Source organism: Oncorhynchus kisutch, linkage group LG23 (genome assembly GCF_002021735.2).
Source record: "Oncorhynchus kisutch isolate 150728-3 linkage group LG23, Okis_V2, whole genome shotgun sequence".
In the NCBI taxonomy this organism is placed as follows: Eukaryota; Metazoa; Chordata; class Actinopteri; order Salmoniformes; family Salmonidae; genus Oncorhynchus; species Oncorhynchus kisutch.
Genome location: NC_034196.2, coordinates 17,377,453 through 17,397,666, shown reverse-complemented (window position 1 = coordinate 17,397,666; position 20,214 = coordinate 17,377,453). Strand labels below are relative to the sequence as shown.

Below are 20,214 nucleotides of genomic sequence, written 5' to 3'. Positions count from 1 at the left end.
TAGTTAGCCACTGATTCCTTCCAAAACTACTCATTGTTGAATTTGTTTATGTCCAATGGCCATTGAGCACTGATACTGATACGTTTTATCTATAATTTCTCTTCATATAAAAAGGATTTGCCAGTAGATTGACAATGTGATTCATGATGATGAATGCTTGTCTAGCTTGCTAGCTAAGATTTTGAAAGTGTGATGTTGACATTATCAAATATACGGTGTATATATATAACGTGATTTGACGTCATTTTATCTGTGCCCAATGACCTTGAGCCTTCTTGGATGGTCACTTCTAATGTAAATCTATGGCAGCACCCAAGGGGGCTTGACCTGCCTAGCTCTCCCTGTAGATTCTGCGGTGATGTAGTGTCCCCATGAGTGGCAGAACACTGAGTCAATCACAGCGCAACTAAAGACGATTACCAATGCCTACCAATGCCTACCAATGCCTCCCTGCTCACAGGGAGCACTGAGCTTGGCTAAAAAACCTGATTTTTGGAGCTGCCTTACTCAAGAAAGCAAGAAAGAGACCATGTTTGTATGTGGCTTTATTCACTCAATAAATGTGTTTTTACATTGTTTGCAAAATGATATGTGACATGAATAAATGCCCAAATAACATGCTAAACGGGCAACAACAACAAACAAACAAATTGATGGGTCACCAAATCACTTAAAGGGATAGTTCACCTTAAAATCCAACCAGAATTGGTGTAATGGAGTCAATCCAAAATTAATGGGAAAGATCAGCACCTGATAATCTGTGACAAAACTTTGAAACTTTACATTTTGGTGTGTACTATCCCTTTAAGGTTGTTATTATGTGTTTTATGGGATATCCCATACGTTTACCACTAACGACCAAGCTGCTGACACACTATTTTCTCTTAATTAAGCCCAGAGTGCTTTATCGACGTCCTTGATTAGATGGATAGTTACGCGTCATTAGCTACTCTCACATAATCTACCCATAAAACCAAGGCCATTTGAGTTCTGTAGAGGGGGGTGGCTATAGTTTCCCTGTCCCTTTTTCCCCTAGCACTCACTTAAACTGCAATAGATAATGTGTGATGAGCGACCTGGCACAAAATGGATGCCGTGAATCACCCAGGTGGGTGCTTTATATCGCTGGTGGATGGGTGAGTCTCAATGTGAGATATTGAGATATGCTTTGAGATATGACAGGCACTTTATACAATAAATGTACCCCAATGAAGATTTTGTGTGTGTGTGTGTGTGTGTGTGTGTGTGTGTGTGTGTGTGTGTGTGTGTGTGTGTGTGTGTGTGTGTGTGTGTGTTCCAGCCGCATCGAGCATCTGAAGTCTCAGAATGACCTGCTGACCATCACGTTAGAGGAGTGTAAGGGCAACGCAGAGAGGATGAGCATGCTGGTGGGCAAATACGAATCTAATGCCACCGCCCTGCGACTGGCACTGCAGTACAGGTATACACACACACACACACACACACACACACACACACACACACAGCAATGCCTAACCTAATGGAGCATGTAACATACATAAGACATTTGCGCAGTCCTGGTTGGATTCACGCATCAGCCAGAAAGAAACACACCAACAGGATGAAAGCCTGAATGCAAATTCCCTGCTCCACTCATAAGCCTTGCATAGCTAACAAACACCTTATCAAGCTGTAAACATCAGAACCACACTAATGTTCCTCGTTAGAAGCCTCCTCCAGTAATTATAATTAAGCTGTACTCTTCGAGGTCAGGGCCTTTTTGTAGGTTCCATACGGAAGCGGCCATTTGCATCTTATTAGTATTCGCATCCCCTTGGTCAATCAAGTGTGTTTGTGTACGGCCCTTGGCCCCCATCTAATAAGGTGCCCTGAAGGTGCCCATTCAGCAAAGCTAACGAGATACGAAAGGGAAAAACAGATCTAATCTAAGTGGTATTTCTAATTAGCATCATGCTAATCATCCAACCATGATAATCCTGTGGGGATGTTATGAATTGCAGAAAGGCTGTTAATCCTTTTCTTTTCAAAGTTTAAGCAAACTGAAATGGAAATAAGTTGTATTTTCAGCTGTTGATATTGGCTGAATGTAATATTGTGGTGGCATGGTAACGTTACGTGTGTTTCTCATAGCATTCTGCATAGCATGTCTCAGGGAGACGGATTGCCTCAAAGCAAAGCTATGAGTAGATGAATAAACAGATACAAAGATAGATGACCGATACATAAATAGAAACGTTATAGCCAATAAAGATAATTATTAGTCTTGCCCATTACACCAGAGTACACAACACTTGAATAGTCCTCAAATGCATTATTAATATAACACCAGTTCCATTAAAAACACAAACACACACTAAGATTCATACTGTGTGTTTTTCCCTGTATGATATATTCATGAAGCCATTGATTTTATGTGATGTGGGGGACTGTAGTGTGTTTGTACCTGGAGGGAGAGAGGGTTTGGCCATCTGTGTCTGGTTTGTTGTTCACTAAAAGCCCAGATGTCAGTGCTTTGATTGAATTTCAGCCCCGCCAAGTGGGATGTCAGCGAGGGCACCCCATTGGGCCATTTGGGGAGAGATATAGTCTTTCATTGGATGGGGGAGTGTGGTGTGTAGGATTGCAAAGCTACCGGAATCTTCAGTAATTTTGGTAATTAACAGAAAATCTATGCCAATCGATCGGAATTTAGGTAATTTATACTTGAATTAGGTATTCAAAAATGTATTCGTATATACTGAACAGAAATATAAACGCAACATGTAAAGTGTTGGTCCCATGTTTCATGAGCTTAAATAAAGATCCCAGACATATTCCATGTTCCAAAATGTTATGCACACATTTACCAAGATAATCCATCCACTTGACAGGTGTGCCATATCAAGAAGCTGATTAACAGTATGATCATTACACAGGTGCACCTTGTGTCGGGGGCAATAAAAGGCTACTCTAAAATGTGCAGTTTTGTCACAAAAGACAATGCCACATATGTCTCAAGTTTTGAGGGAGCGTGCCATTGGCATGCACACCGCAGGAATGTCCACCAAAGTTGTTACCAGAGAATGTAATGTTAATTTTTCTCTATCATAAACCGCCTTCAATGTCATTTTAGAGAATTTGGTATTACTTCCAACCGGCCTCACAACCACAGACCACGTGTATGGTGTCGTGTGGGCGAGTGGTTTGCTGACAATGTTGTGAACAGAGTGCCCCATGGTGGCGTTGGGTTATGGTATGGGCAGGCATAAGTTATGGACAACGAACATAAGTTACGGACAAAGAATAAAATTGCATTGTATTTCCTGTCATGTGAAATCCATAGATTAGGGCTTAATTGATATATTTCAATTGACTGATTTCCTTATGTGAACTGTAACTCAGTAAAATCTTTGAAATTGTTGCATGTTGCTTTTATATTTTTCTTCGGTATATTTTACATGTGATAAGACCACACAGAGAGACAGAGATTATCATCTCTCTAGATGTCTTGTGATAAATACAATTCTTGAAAGATACTGCAATTCTGGTAGTTTACTGGTGAACTTTTCCCTAGTGGTGTGTGTATGTGTGCATTTAATATTTGGTGGAAGAATCTCCAAGGAGCTCTCTCTGTCTCTCTCTCCCTGTCTCTTTCTGTCTCTGTCTCTCTCTCTCTGTCTCTCTCTCTCTCTCTCTGTGTGTCTGTGAGAGAGACACTGTTTGTATATAAAAAGCAGTGTGTAGCCAAGCTAGTAAACGGTGGTATTAATCAGCAGTCTGGAAAGCAGTGTAATGTTATAAAGAATCAATAGAGGGCTTGGAGGACAGCAAGTGAGTGTGTGTTTGGCTGTGTGTGTGCGTGCATGGCTGCATTTGTATATGATCTATGCCAGTGTGTGCGTGTGACTAAAACTATAATCATAAGATTGAAACATCAAAAAGAGGAACACTGTGGTGTATGTTGATAATGCCGGCTAATTTATGGTGTTTTTGCAGGCAGAAACTTGCTGTGTGTGTATTTGCGTTCTTGAGAGAGTGACTAACTCGTAGTGTTGGCGTGAGCTATTAAAGTGTGTAAAAGTATCCACAGGATTTGTTTTGGTACAGCTGAACTAGCAGGGGACTGGAGTCGAGGTTGTGTGTGCGGGGATGTGTGTTTATGTGTGTAAATGGTCTGCCCCTTTAGCGTCATCCATCAAAACACACACACACACACACACACACAACAAATATAGACTAGCTATGAGGAGAAAATAACTTAGAGATGATAAATGTTTAAATTGAATGCAGGCTTCCTCCGTGGATGAATGACACGTTTTTAGGCTTAATAGTTAATTACCCTAGCTCTCTCTGTATTCGTTTGGAGAAAAGGTGGATTTTTTCCTGATGTGTAATCATTACCTGATTAAACGATAGAGCCTCGCTGTTTTTCTTCCATCCCCGGGCCCCAGGCAAACACGCACGCGCTATGATGACTGTAGTTAAATAGACATCAGCACCTCTCGGCCGCGTTCCTTTTGAACACGATGAAAGGGCAACACAGAGGAAGGATAAGTGGAAGCGAGAGGCCTCCACATTCCTCGTGTGCGTGAGAGCGCGCGAGAAAGAGGGAGAGAGAGCTTATGTGCGTTTTAATTTAGTAGTGCAAATAGGTTGTGTTTTCTGTCAGTCAGTGTATAGAGGCCTTTGAGCTACTGTGTGTGTGTGTGTGTGTGTTAACTGATTTGCATGTGATCTTTCCTCAGTGAACAGTGTATAGAGGCCTATGAGCTGCTGTTAGCCCTGGCGGAGAGTGAACAGAGCCTGGTACTTGGCCAGTTCAGAGCTGCTGGAGTGGGGACTGTAGGTGAGTCACACTTCGTGCCCACACAGGCTTGTTTGTTCTTTGATCAGTGCTGGTTTGCTCCTCCCTGCATTAAAAGACCCACAGTTGAACTCCTCCAACCAATCAAAGCAAAGAGGCCACCTCCCAAAAACACACACTTCTAATTTATTACTCTTTCACAAACTGCTCCACTCACCCATTTAATTCCTTCGCAAACCTCTCCTCCATCACTCCTCTTCCCTATTCACTACTCTCATCCGCCCATCATAAACGTCTATATCCTACTCATTTGTTTCCCTCCTTCCCCAACTCTCCTTCGGCTGTTGACAGGTGTCATGTCTTCAGTGAGGAATGTCATGCCTCATGACTCCCTTGTCTCACACACTTCCCCCACTCCCAACCTCACCTTTTCCCCTTCAACACAAAAACACTCTCTCAGAAGAACATCCCCTTAGGGTAAATCCATTTGAATTCAATCACTTTTTGACAGCACCCCTTTTTATTTGAATGAAATCTTCCATACATATTTTTCCCATTGTAGAAGTGCTCAGTAAGTTACTTTTTTGGAACTGAATGCCAAACTATTCAAGAGATTAAGGTGCTCAAAGTGGACCCATTTTTGCATACCCTACCATAACATGAGACATCCATGTCTTCAGCACTGGAAAAGATAAACGGTTGAATTTTATATAATTTAAAAGCTTACAAACAGGGCTGTCAAACAAAACAAAAAAATCTCTTTCCACTCACAGCCCTTTCATCCCGTATGTCAGATTTGTCATTGATCGGCGCCTCGCCTAAATTGGAACACAGTGCTCAGGTTCTCCTCTCCACAGCGCAGGATCGGTTTTTGACTGACATCTGTTATAGACTTGAGCACTGTGCGCGACAAGAAACCCCCATCCCTCCTGCTAATTAGGCTACCTTTGCACATTTTTTGTTGTCTGAGTTAGGAAAATACTGTAAATTGAGAGGAGTCGATGTGTTCTGAAAGATGAGACGTTGAGGATTATATTAAATACCGCTTTGATGTCATACAAGCAAACCACACACCCATGAGTCCAAATGTGCACTTCACATTTCCATATTTAAAAACTCATATACTTTTACAGTTCTTCTGTTACAAACATTTCAATTTGGCCCTATCCATATAGGCCAATTTCCACTAGTCTAAGGGGTTAATTAACCTTTAATGGCAATTATTAAGCTGTTGATTTTTATATTTACATACAGTACCAGTCAAAGGTTTGGACACACCTACTCATTCCAGGGTTTAACACATATGGAATCATGTAGTAACCAAAAAATATAACGTCTCCTCCAGGCTGTGTAAGGGCTATTTGACCAAGAAGGAGAGTGATGGAGTGCTGCATCAGATGGCCTGGCCTCCACAATGGTTTGGGATGAGTCAGACCGCAGAGCAAAGGAAAAGCAGCCAACAAGTGCTCAGCATATGTGGGAACTCCTTCAGGACTGTAGGAAAAGCATTCCAGGTGAAGCTGGTTGAGAGAATGTCAAGAGTGTGTAAAGCTGTCATCAAGGCAAAGGGTGGCTACTTTGAAAACTTTTTTGGTTACTACATGATTCCATATGTGTAATTTCATAGTTTTATTAATGTCTTCACTATTATTCTACAATGTTGAAAATAGTAAAAATTAAGAGAAACCCTTGAATCAGTAGGTGTGTCCAAACTTTTGACTGGTACTGTATGTTGTAGCTTAGATCCTATTTTACGTCATCTAAGGTTCTTGTGATGTGACCGCCATTGGTTGAGACACATGCTCTTGAATACCGAGTTGGTGTCATGTTTTGCCTGATGAATGTACTAAAATGGGAATCAAATTGATATGTCAGCTTTCAAATGGTACCACAAAGATGGTTGCAGGTCCACACATAAGAGAATGCTGACTTGAATGGGAATGTCTGTCGTTTTAAATTATACTTTCAATCCTCCATAGGAAACCTATTGAAATCATGGAAATATAGATAATAAAATAGACAAACATTTAAGTTGACATTTGACGGTGGGTTGTTGTAGTAATTAGAAGTTACAATTTCAATTAATTTAAAATGTCAGTGATATACCAGCTAAATTGCGGTAGGCCCATTCTATGAATTCTATTTCTATGATTGAAATGACACCCACCCTGCAATAAAGAGCAAGTTTTGTCTCAACTGATGGCGGGAACAACACAAAAACCTCAGATGTGAAATAAGGTCTAAGTTACAACATATGCGAATATGAAAAAACCCAGAGTTTACATGTTTTTGGCAGCAGGTATCCTAGCGGTTAGAGCATTGGGCCAATTGGGCCAGTAACCGAAAGGTTGCTGGTTCGAATACCCTAGCCGACTGAAAATCTATCTGTGTCCTTGAGCAAGGCACTTAACCTTAATTTGCTCCAGGGGCGCCGTACTACTATGGCTGACCCTGTAAAACGACTTATCCGGTGTATGTGACAATATATATTTTTTTATATATATATATTTTGTGGATAATTGACGTTAAATGTAAAAAATTGCCAATTTTCTTAAAACATTTTTTTATGAAATAATAAAATAATGTAGTTTGTACAACTTTTAAATGATATCAAACTCAATTGTTTATCTTTTCAAATGATAAAGGCATGGATGTCTCATGGTATGGGGTATGCAAAATGGGTCAACTTTCAACACGAATGTTTTGGTATTCGGGTCCAAAAAGTTACTTTCTGTCCACTTCTAAGATGGGATGCTGTAAAAAAAAAAAAGTGATTGAATTCAAATGGATGTGGTGCAGCGGTCTAAGGCACTGCATCTCAGTGCTAGAGGCTGTATCACAACCGGCCGTGATCGGGAGTCTCATAGGGCGGCGCACAATTGGCCCAGGGTCATTAGGGGAGGGTTTGGCCAGGGTAGGCCATCATTGTAAATAAGTATTTGTTCTTAACTGACTTGTCTACTTAAATAAAGGTTAAATAAAATTTAAATAAACGTATTCATCTAATGCTGACCAACTTTACATACAGTATTTATAGCCTTTTGTAGCCATATTTACGTTGTCAGTTTGAATGCTCCATTCAATCATTTTGTTCATATGGCATATCTCATTGGCCTTGTGAGAGCCCTAAAATGACTGCAGCGAATGCAAGTTATTTGACAGTTCTGTCTGTATGTGTGTTTGTGTATGCAGGTGAGCAGTCGGGAGAGGAGAGCATTACTCAGATCCTGAAGAGGGCCCACGACTGCAGGAAGACAGCAGAGAATGCAGCCAAGGATCTGCTGGGCAGGCTGGACGGTAGCTGTGGAGCTGCATTCGCTGTGACCGGCTGCAGCGTTCAACCATGGGAGAGCCTGTCCTCCAATAGTCACACTAGGTTTGTGTGTAAATGTACATGTGTGTGTGTATGTGTGTAGAGTGTCTTCTATCAGCTGTGTGTGTGGTGTGTGTACCTGTTTGAAAATGTCTGCACATTGGTAATTATCCCATGTGCAATACGTGTTTAACTCACCAATGCATTCTTGTTTCTTTTCTATGAGAATCTTTCTAGTTCATTACTTATATGGCAATCCATCCCCTAAATATTCTGTATTGAAACATAATTGCGGTCAACCCTCTGCTCACGTGCCCATGACAGCTCAGGCAAGGAAGCTGCTCCCTAAACAAATCATTAATCTACAACCACTGCGCCAGGAGAGAGAAGACAAGACATTCATATGTGGCTCACATGTTCAGGAGCACAGCAGACAATTGACAATTAATGTAGGAGATGAGAGTCCACGGTGCTGTGCTGTCAGACCAGTACACTAACGGACATTCCCTATGCTGGATCCACATCACTGATCCCACGAACGCACACACGCACAGCAGGGAATCACACGCTGGCTTTTTAGTCATAGACACAAATTCATAATCAAATCTTTCCCTCCCTCACACATGTACATACAGTTCATTCGGCAAGTTTTCAGACCCTGCAACTTTTCCCACATTTTGTTACATTACAGCCTTATTCTAAAATGGGTGAAATAAAAACATGACCTCGTCAATCTACACACAATACCCCATAATGACAAAGAAGAAACTGGTTTTTCGATTTTTTTGCAAATGTATTCAAAATAAAAAACAGATCACCTAATTTACAAGTCAGAAGTTTACATACACTTAGACTGGAGTCATTAAAACTAGTTTTTCAGCTACTCCACAAATTTCTTGTTAACAAACTATAGTTTTGGCAAGATGGTTAGGACATCTACTTTGTGCATGACACAAGTAATTTTCCCAAGAATTGTTTACAGACATGTTATTTAACTTATAATTCACTGTATCATAATTCCAGTGGGTCAGAAGTTGACTGTGCCTTTAAACAGCTTCAAACAATTCCAGAAAATTGAAGGCTTGCAAGCCAAGGAACACCATCCCAACTGTGAAGCATGGGGGTGGCAGCATCATATTCATGTTATGGGGGTGCTTTGCTGCAGGAGGGACTGGTGCACTTCACAAAGTAGATGGCATCATTAGGACGAAGAATTATGTGGATACATTGAAGCAACATCTCAAGACATCAGTCAGGAAGTTAAAGCTTGGTTGCACAATGACCCCAAGCATACTTCCAAAGTTGTGGCAAAATGGCTTAAGGACAACAAAGTCAAGGTATTGGAGTGGCCATCACAAAGCCCTGAGCTCAATCCTATAGAACATTTGTGGGCAGAACTGAACAAGCGTATATGCGAGCAAGGAGGCCCATAAACCTGACTCAGTTACACCAGCTCTGTCAGGAGGAATGGCCCAAAATTCACCCAACTTATTGTGGGAAGCCTGTGGAAGGCTACTCGAAACGTTAGACACAAGTTAGACAATTTGAAGGCAATGCTACCAAATACTAATTGAGTGTATGTAAACTTCTAACCCACTGGGAATGTGATGAAAGAAATAAAAGCTGAAATAAATCATTCTCTCTACTATTATTCTGACATTTCACATTCTTAAAATAAAGTGGTGATCCTATCTGACCTAAGACAGGGAATTTTTACTAGGATTAAATGTCAGGAATTGTGAAAAACTGAGTTTAATTGTATTTGGCTAAAGTGTATGGAACTTCCGACTTCAACTGTACATAAGTATTCAGCCCCTTTGCTATGAGACTCGGAATTGAGCTCAGGTGCGTCCTGTTTCCATTGATCATCCTTGAGATGTTTCTACAACTTGATTGGAGTCCACCTGTGGTAAATTCAATTGATTGGAGATGATTTGGAAAGGCACACACTTGTCTATATACGGTCCGACAGTTGGCAGTGCATGTCAGAGTAAAAACAAAGCCATGAGGTCGAAGGAATTGTCCGTAGAGCTCCGAGACAGGATTGTGTTGAGGCACAGATCTGGGGAAAGGTACCAAAAACTGTCTGCAGCATTGAGGGTCCCTAAGAACACAGTGGCCTCCATCATTCTTAAATGGAAGAAGTTTGGAACCACCAAGACTCTACATAGACTGAGCAATCAGGGGAGAAGGACCTTGGTCAGGGAGGTAACCAAGAACCAATGGTCACTGACAGAACTTCAGAGTTCCTCTGTGGTGATGGGAGAACCTTCCAGAAGGACAACCACCTCTGCAGCAGTCCACCAATTAGGTGGTAGAGTAGCCAGGCGGATGCCACTCCTCAGTAAAAGGCACATGACAGCCCGCTTGGAGTTTGCCAAAAGGCACCTAAAGGACTCCGACCATGAGAAACAAGACTCTTTGGCCTGAATTCCAATGATGGTGGCAGCATCATGCTGTGGGGATGTTTTTCAGTGGCAGGGACTGGGAGACTAGTCAGGATCGAGGGTAAGATGAACAGAGCAAAGTACAGAGAGATCCTTGATGAAAACCTGCTCCAGAGCGCTCAGGACCTCAGACTGGGGGCGAAGGTTCACCTTCCAACAGGAAGCACACAGCCAAGACAATGCAGGAGTGGCTTCGGGTTTCTGAATGTCCTTGAGTGGCACAGCCATAGCCCAGACTTGAACCCGCTCGAACATCTTTGGATAGACCTGAAAATAACTGTGGAGCAACACTCCCCATCCAACATGACAGAGCCTGAGAGGATCTGCAGAGAAGAATGGGAGAAACTTTCCAAATACAGGTGTGCCAAGCTTGTAGCGTCATACCCAAGAAGACTTGAGGCTGTACTTCAACATAGTACCGAGTAAAGGGTCTGAATACTTATGTTAATGTGATATTTCATACATTTTCAAAAATGTCTAAAGTATTTTTGCTTTGTCATTATGGGTGTAGATTGATGAGTGGAAAAAATGATGTTATCAATTTTACAATAAGGCTGTAACGCATCAAAATGTGGAAGAAGTCAAGGGCTCTGAATACTTTCCGAATGCACTGTATCTGCGTAGACACATCTTTCTTAGTTAACAGATTTGAGGCTGATTGACAATAATAAAGAGTTGTTTTGCAATCATGTGTCCAACCAGCTTACTATAGTTTGGTATCAGTCTTTAGCAGGATTTCTACACAGTGCTTGGTGACTTAATTTCTCCATGTGTCAGACTTGCTTTGGCTTAAATCTGCTCATAAGGCACAGATCTAGGAACAGTTTAGCCTCTCTAATTCTGATGTTAACTGTTCAGGGGGATATAAAGGCTAGATTCTAGATGCTACAGCTATCATCCAACAGTGCATAATGTTATGATACTATCTCTCATCTCTACCTGTGTGTGCGTGCATGCGTAGCACCACCAGTTCCACGGCCAGCTCATGCGACACTGACTTCTCCAGGGATGACGAGCAGCGGCTGAAGGACTACGTGCAGCAGCTGAAGAATGACCGCGCGGCGGTCAAACTGACCATGCTGGAGCTGGAGAGCGTTCACGTCGACCCCCTAAGCCTGGAGATCAAGCCCCGGGGAGACACACACAGGCTGGACCTGGAGAATGCTGTGCTGATGCAGGAGCTCATGGCCATGAAGGTGAGCGAGGGAGGGAGGGAGAGAAGGGAGAGAGAGAGAGAGTATATACGTAGGCTTGTATGAATAAACACACAAAACGTACCCTTCAGTTTAGGGAGTTAGTTAGAATCTGACACTTTGTCCCCACAGTCCTCCTATTTTAATGACATGAAAACCTAGTCCTCATGTCCTCCCCTGACCTTGGCGATCCGTCGGGTTGATAGGATCTTGTGGTGATGGCTCCACAGGAATAGGATTACACTTCCCCTCTGAAATACTAAAGATTGAAACACTCTCACCTCACCATGGATGGCTGAACGTTCTCTAAACAAGATGACTTGCATCAGAACTGTCCCTGTTTGACATTGACTTGCACATTATTTAGTGTTGTGGTGACATTGATAATTCCATGGCCTTCATTCTGCTATTGGCTGTACTGTGCACCATCAACTCTCTTCACTCAACCCTGACTGTAGTTAATCCCTCCCTTCTTTTCTTCCTTCCTTCCCTCCTTTATATACTTCTTTCCTCCCTCCATTTTTCCCTCTCTTTCCCCTTTCCTTCCTTCTATGTGGTTAACATCACTTGATCAGAATAATTTGTGGCTTGTGTATATTAACCTGTTTAATCCTTTCTTTCCTTGTGTGTGTTAAGCCTTTCTTTCTCTCCCTCCTCCCCCTCAGGAGGAGATGGCGGAGCTGAAGGCCCAGCTCTACCTGCTGGAGAAGGAGAAGAAGGCGGTGGAGCTGCTGCTGAGCACGCGGGAGGCCCAGGAACAGGCCTACCTGGTGCACATCGAGCACCTCAAGGCTGAGGTGGAGGAGCAGCAGGAGCAGCGCAGGAGATCCCTCGGCTCCACTGGGAGTGGTAGTAAAGACAAGAGCCAAGCCGCCAAGGTGAAGGGACACTCATACACACACACAAGAATTCACCTCAAACAACCCCCCAGCGCTAACAGGGACAAGTGCCAGGTTGAGGGTGCGCCCACATTTACGCCCTCAATTCTCGACCTCGAAGTAGACCTCTTCCACCTCATCGAAAACCCTAGCCCCAAACAGCCCTAGCCCCTAACAGGTCTACCTCAGAGCCACAGAACAGGGTTTAGGCTTGGATTGAGATTGAGACTTGTAGACCGACCTTATAGACAGTGTCTCTCCTGTATACAGCAGCACTCACTCTGACCCAGTCAGTCACATTAAATATTCAAGAGGCTCTCTGCTCTCTTTGCAGTAGTCTCTCTGTCTCACTCACACACACACACACACACACACGCACACTTTGTCAGTCTGTATGTATTGGGCTCCTGGGATGAATGGTGTTTGAGCCCCCATAGTCAACAGTCCTGAAGCTGTGAGGAGCTGTCACTCTGAACGGTTGGCGCACTAGTACCCCCGTTAGTGAGAATCTCCTCTGTGAGAAAGCGGCCTCTACTCTACTCCTAAAATAATTGGAGTCTTTCTTATTCTGTTGGGGTTTTCTTCTGGGGAGCTGTCCGTCATTCACTCTGAGCTGGGGCCCTAGAGACGGGGACACTGTGTGTCTGTGAGAGTCCTACTGTCTACACAGAGTGACAGAAATAAAAAGAAAAGACATGCAGAGGGAGAGAGGCGAAAGGGAGAGTTTAGGAAAGGACTATTGAGAGGAAGGAAAAGTATAGAAGGGGGAGAGGAGAGAGAAGCGAAGGAAGGAAGGCAAACTAAGATAAAGACTGAGTACTACTGTACTGCGTAACAGGAACTGACAAAAGGAGGATAAGAAAATGGGAGGAGTGGGTGAGAAAGTAGACAAAGGGGAGGACTTACAGAGTCTGAACTATCAAAGTCTTTTACCTGAACTCCAAAAGGTCTGGGAGGTCAATTCCATATCAGAGTGCTAAGCCCCGCACACCATCCCTGCCCTGGTCTTCTCTACCCATTTCTTTAATCCAGATAGATAGAGATCAGCTGTCTGTGGGTTGCCAAGATTAAGAAAGGGAGAACACAGGTGTGCTTTTCTCTGATCACAGCCTTGAGCTTCCAATGCTGGTGGCACTACATTAACCTTATAATCCACTGGATACGATAACAGTGTCCTTCCATATGTGAACACATGCACTTCACATCTCTTGGCATGTAGACACACACACCTCTATGTATGCACACACACCTCTATGTATGCACACACACCTCTATGTAGACACACACACCTCTATGTATGCACACACACCTCTATGTAGACACACACACCTCTATGTATGCACACACACCTCTATGTAGACACACGCATCTCTATGTAGACACACACACCTCTATGTAGACACACACACCTCTATGTATGCACACACACCTCTATGTAGACACACACACCTCTATGTATGCACACACACCTCTATGTATGCACACACACCTCTATGTATGCACACACACCTCTATGTATGCACACACACCTCTATGTAGACACACACACCTCTATGTATGCACACACACCTCTATGTAGACACACACACCTCTATGTATGCACACACACCTCTATGTATGCACACACACCTCTATGTAGACACACACACCTCTATGTAGACACACACACCTCTATGTAGACACACACACCTCTATGTATGCACACACACCTCTATGTAGACACACACACCTCTATGTATGCACACACACCTCTATGTATGCACACACACCTCTATGTATGCACACACACCTCTATGTATGCACACACACCTCTATGTAGACACACACACCTCTATGTATGCACACACACCTCTATGTAGACACACACACCTCTATGTATGCACACACACCTCTATGTATGCACACACACCTCTATGTATGCACACACACCTCTCCATCTGTATTCACACATAACATATACACTCCCCCCCCACTCCTTGCTATCACCGTAGCTCCTTTGGTTCAATAAAGCTTAATCCTCGGTTGCTAGGAGCAACCGGCATTGAAGATGACAATCACAGGACCATCTGTAAATGAAGGTGCTTTTCAGAGTGAATGCCAGAGCAGCGGCTATTATTGCCTTTCACCCTTCTCTGTCCTTTTCAAACCAGCCACCTTTTACATCTACAGACCAGTTCTCATTGTTAGGGTCTAGAAATGGCCTGCTTGATTGGATCTCGCATACTGGGAACACTAATAGGCACACACACCTCCTGCTGTCGGAGAGTATACATGCACACACACACACACACACACACACACCATCATTCCACTCTGTCAGAGCCATTCATCATGCACACACAAACACTGCAAGCCCAATCAAGCATAGTTCACACAACAAAGGCTATTCCCCAACACACACACCAACAAAACACTAACCAGCATCTCCCAGTATCTTCCCCTCCTCCCTGGTCTCTTCCCATATCCATTTCTCCACTAGCTTTAATGGAAGCCATGTTCCAATATCTATCAACAGCCCTATAATAAAATCAGGCAAGCAGCATAGCAGGCCCTGAAAGTATGACAGCATACCTGTAACTCGATAAGTCATGTAGCATGCTAAATGAATGCTCTGACATGCTAGTCCGTTGTGAATCAGGCTGTATTGTTCTGTAGTCCAGGTGTAAGGAAAATACACTGGGATAATAGGTTGAAGTGGTAGTGCTGCCACCTCATGAACCGGGTGTGCATGTAACAGCTTGAGGTAAACGTTGCGCCTAACCACAGATCTAGGATCAGATTACCCTCTTCAAATCATTACGTCAACCAGTATGTTGAGACATGCAGAGCTGACCTTAGATCACTGTCTTTAGAGGCAACTCATCCTTCTCTGGCAGGTCTGAGAGGGAATGTCCTGCGGAGTAATCAGTGTTTTGGGATTGGCGACATGGACTTGGTTTATTAATGCGATTTAGTTATATGGCTGGTTATGTAATGGTGTCTTGAGCTCTTTTCCTTGTTCTGTTGTGTGTTATGGTATTGAATTAGAGTGATTGAGGCCAATGTTTTGTATCTGTAGGCAGCCTAATCACCTCAGCCCATCACGTCACCAGGCCTGGTCTGAGAATGGTCATTAGTAGCACTGTGGGGTTGTAGACCAGCTCCTCCTCATGGAAATGTTATGTTCCAGGATTGTGGAGACTCTCCGGCCATCAGCTTGTCAGATCTGAGGACACTTAATGACAGCGACCTGGCAGCAGAGCTCACCAGCGCACTGAGACGGTAAGAAACCCAACACACTGTGTGTGGTTTTTGTTTTTGTTTTTACTATCCTTGTGGGGAACATAAGTCCTCATAAGAATAGTAAAACAAGGAAGATTCGGGGACATTTCACCAGTCCCCACAATGAAAAATGCTATTTTAGGTGTTAGGTTTAGGGTTAGGGAAAATAGGATTTGGAATCAATTATTTGGTCCCTATTTTAGGTGTTAGGTTTAGGGTTAGGGAAAATAGGATTTGGAATCAATTATTTGGTCCCCACAAGGATAGTAAAACAAACGTGTGTGTGTGTGTGTGTGTGTGTGTGTGTGTGTGTGTGTGTGTGTGTGTGACCTGGGATAACTATAATTCTAGCTATGCTTTGTGTAAATATTTTTGTTTTCAGGGGAACAGATAGTTACTTTGGAGGTGACTACAACTATCTGAATACAGATCTGAGAAAGCAACTACTTAAAAAAAAAAATGAATACAGATACAGATCGCTCTGCCATTTCCTGGTTGCTAAAATTCTAATAGTTTGCCTAATATCAGTTTGTGACAAAACAAGTAAGTATAGTGTAGAGAATCATTGTACCATCTAAACCGCTGTGAAATATATTTTCCAGAACCAAAACTATAGTATTTTCTACAGTTTGAAACCCAAAAGTAAGCGCAGGAAATAGTGCACATAGAACAGATCTACCGCTTCTTATACTTGCTTTCAATGAGTGACACATCTATAACACATATTTCTATGTGCATTTGGTCGGATTTCCCAAAAAGTTATATATGGCAGTTTTAAAGGAAGTGACGACTTTTCTGAAATGATTGAATTGGCTGCCTTCAACTAATGTCAGGGCTGTATCTGGAACTGCATGTTGAATATAGAAATAGAATGAATAGAGCACACATAATTGCATACTATTCCAATCTATCTGACAGTCATATTTGATCTACACAATACATTTCCATCAGAACATGTTGTAAATGTCCATTCTCCTGAATGTCCATTGCCCCAAGTGTACATAATTAAGTCAAAGCAATGATATTTTGTACAGATAAGTATAAATAACTTGTATTGCTCAACTACTGTATGACTCTTTCAACATGCCACTGAAAAGGTAGAATGCTGTAATACGTTATATGATACCTGTAAATACTGCAGAGTAATTCAAATACATTTGCAAACATTGCAAACAGCAAGTTGAACACTGAGCAAAAACAAATTCCAACCTCTTTGTTGTTCTGAGGGTAAGTGTTCTTGTTTCAAACACACTTTATACCATTTTTATTTTTTATTTAACCCTTATTTAACTAGGCAAGTCAGTTAAGAACAAATTCTTATTTACTATGACGGCCTAGGAACAGTGGGATAGCTTACTCAGAATACAAACTAGCATGATTTTCCACCTACCTTGGCTATAGTTGATTCAAGAAGGCAGTTTGGGGATATTTAGTTTCCTTTAGACACTTAATAGCCATATTTTGTTACTGTTAGCATTCTCAGTAACACTTAACATGAAACTGTTCTTGTGCCTGTGTAATAAAATGGTAATTACATAAGGAACAACATTTTATTAGCATGTTGTTGCATTATAACTTGGGAATTGCATTTTAATTGCATAGCAACAAGCTGCAAGTTTTTGTAAGTACTATACACAAGAGGAATGGTGACTTACTTATTCCATTCGTGTAAAAACTCCAGTATTATGCAATTATAAAGCAATTTCCAAAGTCCTATGTGACAACAATGCTGCTATTGTAATAATCAAGTTACTGCACCAGTATAGGACCTGGATGTCAAGTGTTACTGTATTGCCTTATGTCTCACTCATTATGAAACTACACTGCTCCAAAAAAATTAAGGGAACACTAAAATAACACATCCTAGATCTGAATGAATGAAATATTCTTATTAAATACTTTTTTCTTTACATAGTTGAATGTGCTGACAACAAAATCACACAATAATTATCAATGGAAATCAAATTTATCAACCCATGGAGGTCTGGATTTGGAGTCACACTCAAAATTAAAGTGGAAAACCACACTACAGGCTGATCCAACTTTGATGTAATGTCCTTAAAACAAGTCAAAATGAGGCTCAGTAGTGTGCGTGGCCTCCACGTGCCTGTATGACCTCCCTACAACGCCTGGGCATGCTCCTGATGAGGTGGCGGATGGTCTCCTGAGGGATCTCCTCCCAGACCTGGACTAAAGCATCCGCCAACTCCTGGACAGTCTGTGGGGCAACGTGGCGTTGGTGGATGGAACGAGACATGTTGTCCCAGATGTGCTCAATTGGATTCAGGTCTGGGGAACCGGCGGGCCAGTCCATAGCATCAATGCCTTTCTCTTGCAGGAACTGCTGACACTCCAGCCACATGAGGTCTAGCATTGTCTTGCATTAGGAGGAACCAAGGGCCAACCGTACCAGCATATGGTCTCACAAGGGGTCTGAGGATCTCATCTCGGTACCTAATGGCAGTCAGGCTACCTCTGGCGAGCACATGGAGAGCTGTGCGGCCCCCCAAAGAAATGCCACCCCACACCATGACTGACCCACCGCCAAACCGGTCATGCTGGAGGATGTTGCAGGCAGCAGAACGTTCTCCACGGCGTCTCCAGACTGTCACGTCTGTCACATGTGCTCAGTGTGAACCTGCTTTCATCTGTGAAGAGCACAGGGCGCCAGTGGCGAATTTGCCAATCTTGGTGTTCTCTGGCAAATGCCAAACATCCTGCACGGTGTTGGGCTGTGAGCACAACCCCCACCTGTGGACGTCGGGCCCTCATACCACCCTCATGGTGTCTGTTTCTGACCGCTTGAGCAGACACATGCACATTTGTGGCCTGCTGGAGGTCATTTTGCAGGGCTCTGGCAGTGCTCCTCCTTGCACAAAGGCGGAGGTAGCGGTCCTGCTGCTGGGTTGTTGCCCTCCTATGGCCTCCTCCACGTCTCCTGATGTACTGGCCTGTCTCCTGGTAGCGCCTCCATGCTCTGGACACTACGCTGACAGACACAGCAAACCTTCTTGCTACAGCTCGCATTGCTGTTTCATCCTGGATGAGCTGCACTACCTGAGCCACTTGTGTGGTTTGTAGACTCCGTCTCATGCTACCACTAGAGTGAAAGCACCGCCAGCATTCAAAAGTGACCAAAACATCAGCCAGGAAGCATAGGAACTGAGAAGTGGTCTGTGGTCCCCACCTGCAGAACCACTCCTTTATTGGGGGTGTCTTGCTAAATGCCTATCATTTCCACCTGTTGTCTATTCCATTTGCACAACAGCATGTGGAATTTATTGTCAATCAGTGTTGCTTCCTAAGTGGACAGTTTGATTTTACAGAAGTGTGATTGACTTGGAGCTACATTGTGTTGTTTAAGTGTTCCCTTTATTTTTTTGAGCAGTGTATATTTGTTAGTCATTTTGAAGCTGCAAAAGTGGTCTACTCGAATGATGAGGGGATTCCATGTCCCTCATGTATTTAATTATAGGCTGTATTAAGATTCATATCTAAGAGCCCTCCAAACCATGTGCTTTTGATCGTATATATTTAGACTAATTCAACAAACTGTTGTAGTTATTGGTTCTTCATTCTTCATTCATTTGGCAGCCATCACATAAATATTTGTTTCTTTTCAAATAATGTGCATATATTCACATACCTTCAAATATTATTTCGTTTTCTGACAGGTATTCAAAATACTTTAAAATGTTATTTGTTTTTCTGAGAACTGTATTTGAATATCAAATAAAATAGTTGCCTTTTAGTTGAAACCCTACATAAACTGCTGTATATTCGACTACCTTGAGTATTTAAAAAGTTTGGTATTTTCAAGTAAATTACAAAAATACAACTATTTTCTGCCTAGGTCTGGTGTGTGTGTCTTCCTGACTCATCCCGTGTGTGTGTGTGTGTCTCAGAGAGAAGAAGCTGAAGGGGCGTGTCCAGGAGCTGGTGGCAGCGCTGGAGAGACTAACCAAGAGCAGCGAGGTCCGCCACCAGCAGAGTGCCGAGTTCGTCAACGACCTCAAACGGGCCAACAGGTAACCACGACAACACACACAGGAGGGGAGGAAATATGTTTAGTGACTAAAAGTGGAAATGTTTATTGTTAAGACTTAATTGTGTGTGGGGTGGGGGGGGGGTTTGTTTATGACTACCAATAGATAAAGAATGAAAAGGTTTTGGAAAAATGAATACAGTTCAGTTCAGACCCTTCTTATTTGTTTTCCTGGAATTGTTTTGTTTTGTAATACAGCATTGCCATCTAGTGGGAAAGGGGGTGAATTGATATAGAACAGCACTATTCTTTATGAATTGCATCAACACAATTTTCCACCTAAACACATTCAAGTTAATTACTACATCTCAC

At 42.7% G+C, this 20,214-nt stretch overlaps 1 protein-coding gene across 4 annotated transcripts in view; it reads left to right on the top strand.

Moving 5' to 3' along the window:
- The window catches only part of LOC109868480 (colorectal mutant cancer protein), a 126,584-nt gene that overhangs the window by 104,038 nt on the left and 2,332 nt on the right, over window positions 1-20,214 (top strand). For 3 of the 4 annotated variants that reach the window (XM_020458071.2, XM_020458070.2, XM_020458074.2), the window contains 7 exons: window positions 1,301-1,441; window positions 4,707-4,807; window positions 7,958-8,141; window positions 11,487-11,721; window positions 12,384-12,596; window positions 15,766-15,857; window positions 19,763-19,885. In XM_020458071.2, coding sequence (XP_020313660.1) covers window positions 1,301-1,441; window positions 4,707-4,807; window positions 7,958-8,141; window positions 11,487-11,721; window positions 12,384-12,596; window positions 15,766-15,857; window positions 19,763-19,885 — 1,089 coding nt within the window. The remainder of the gene's footprint in view (window positions 1-1,300; window positions 1,442-4,706; window positions 4,808-7,957; window positions 8,142-11,486; window positions 11,722-12,383; window positions 12,597-15,765; window positions 15,858-19,762; window positions 19,886-20,214) is intronic. The other variant, XM_031802839.1, reaches the window with a different exon arrangement.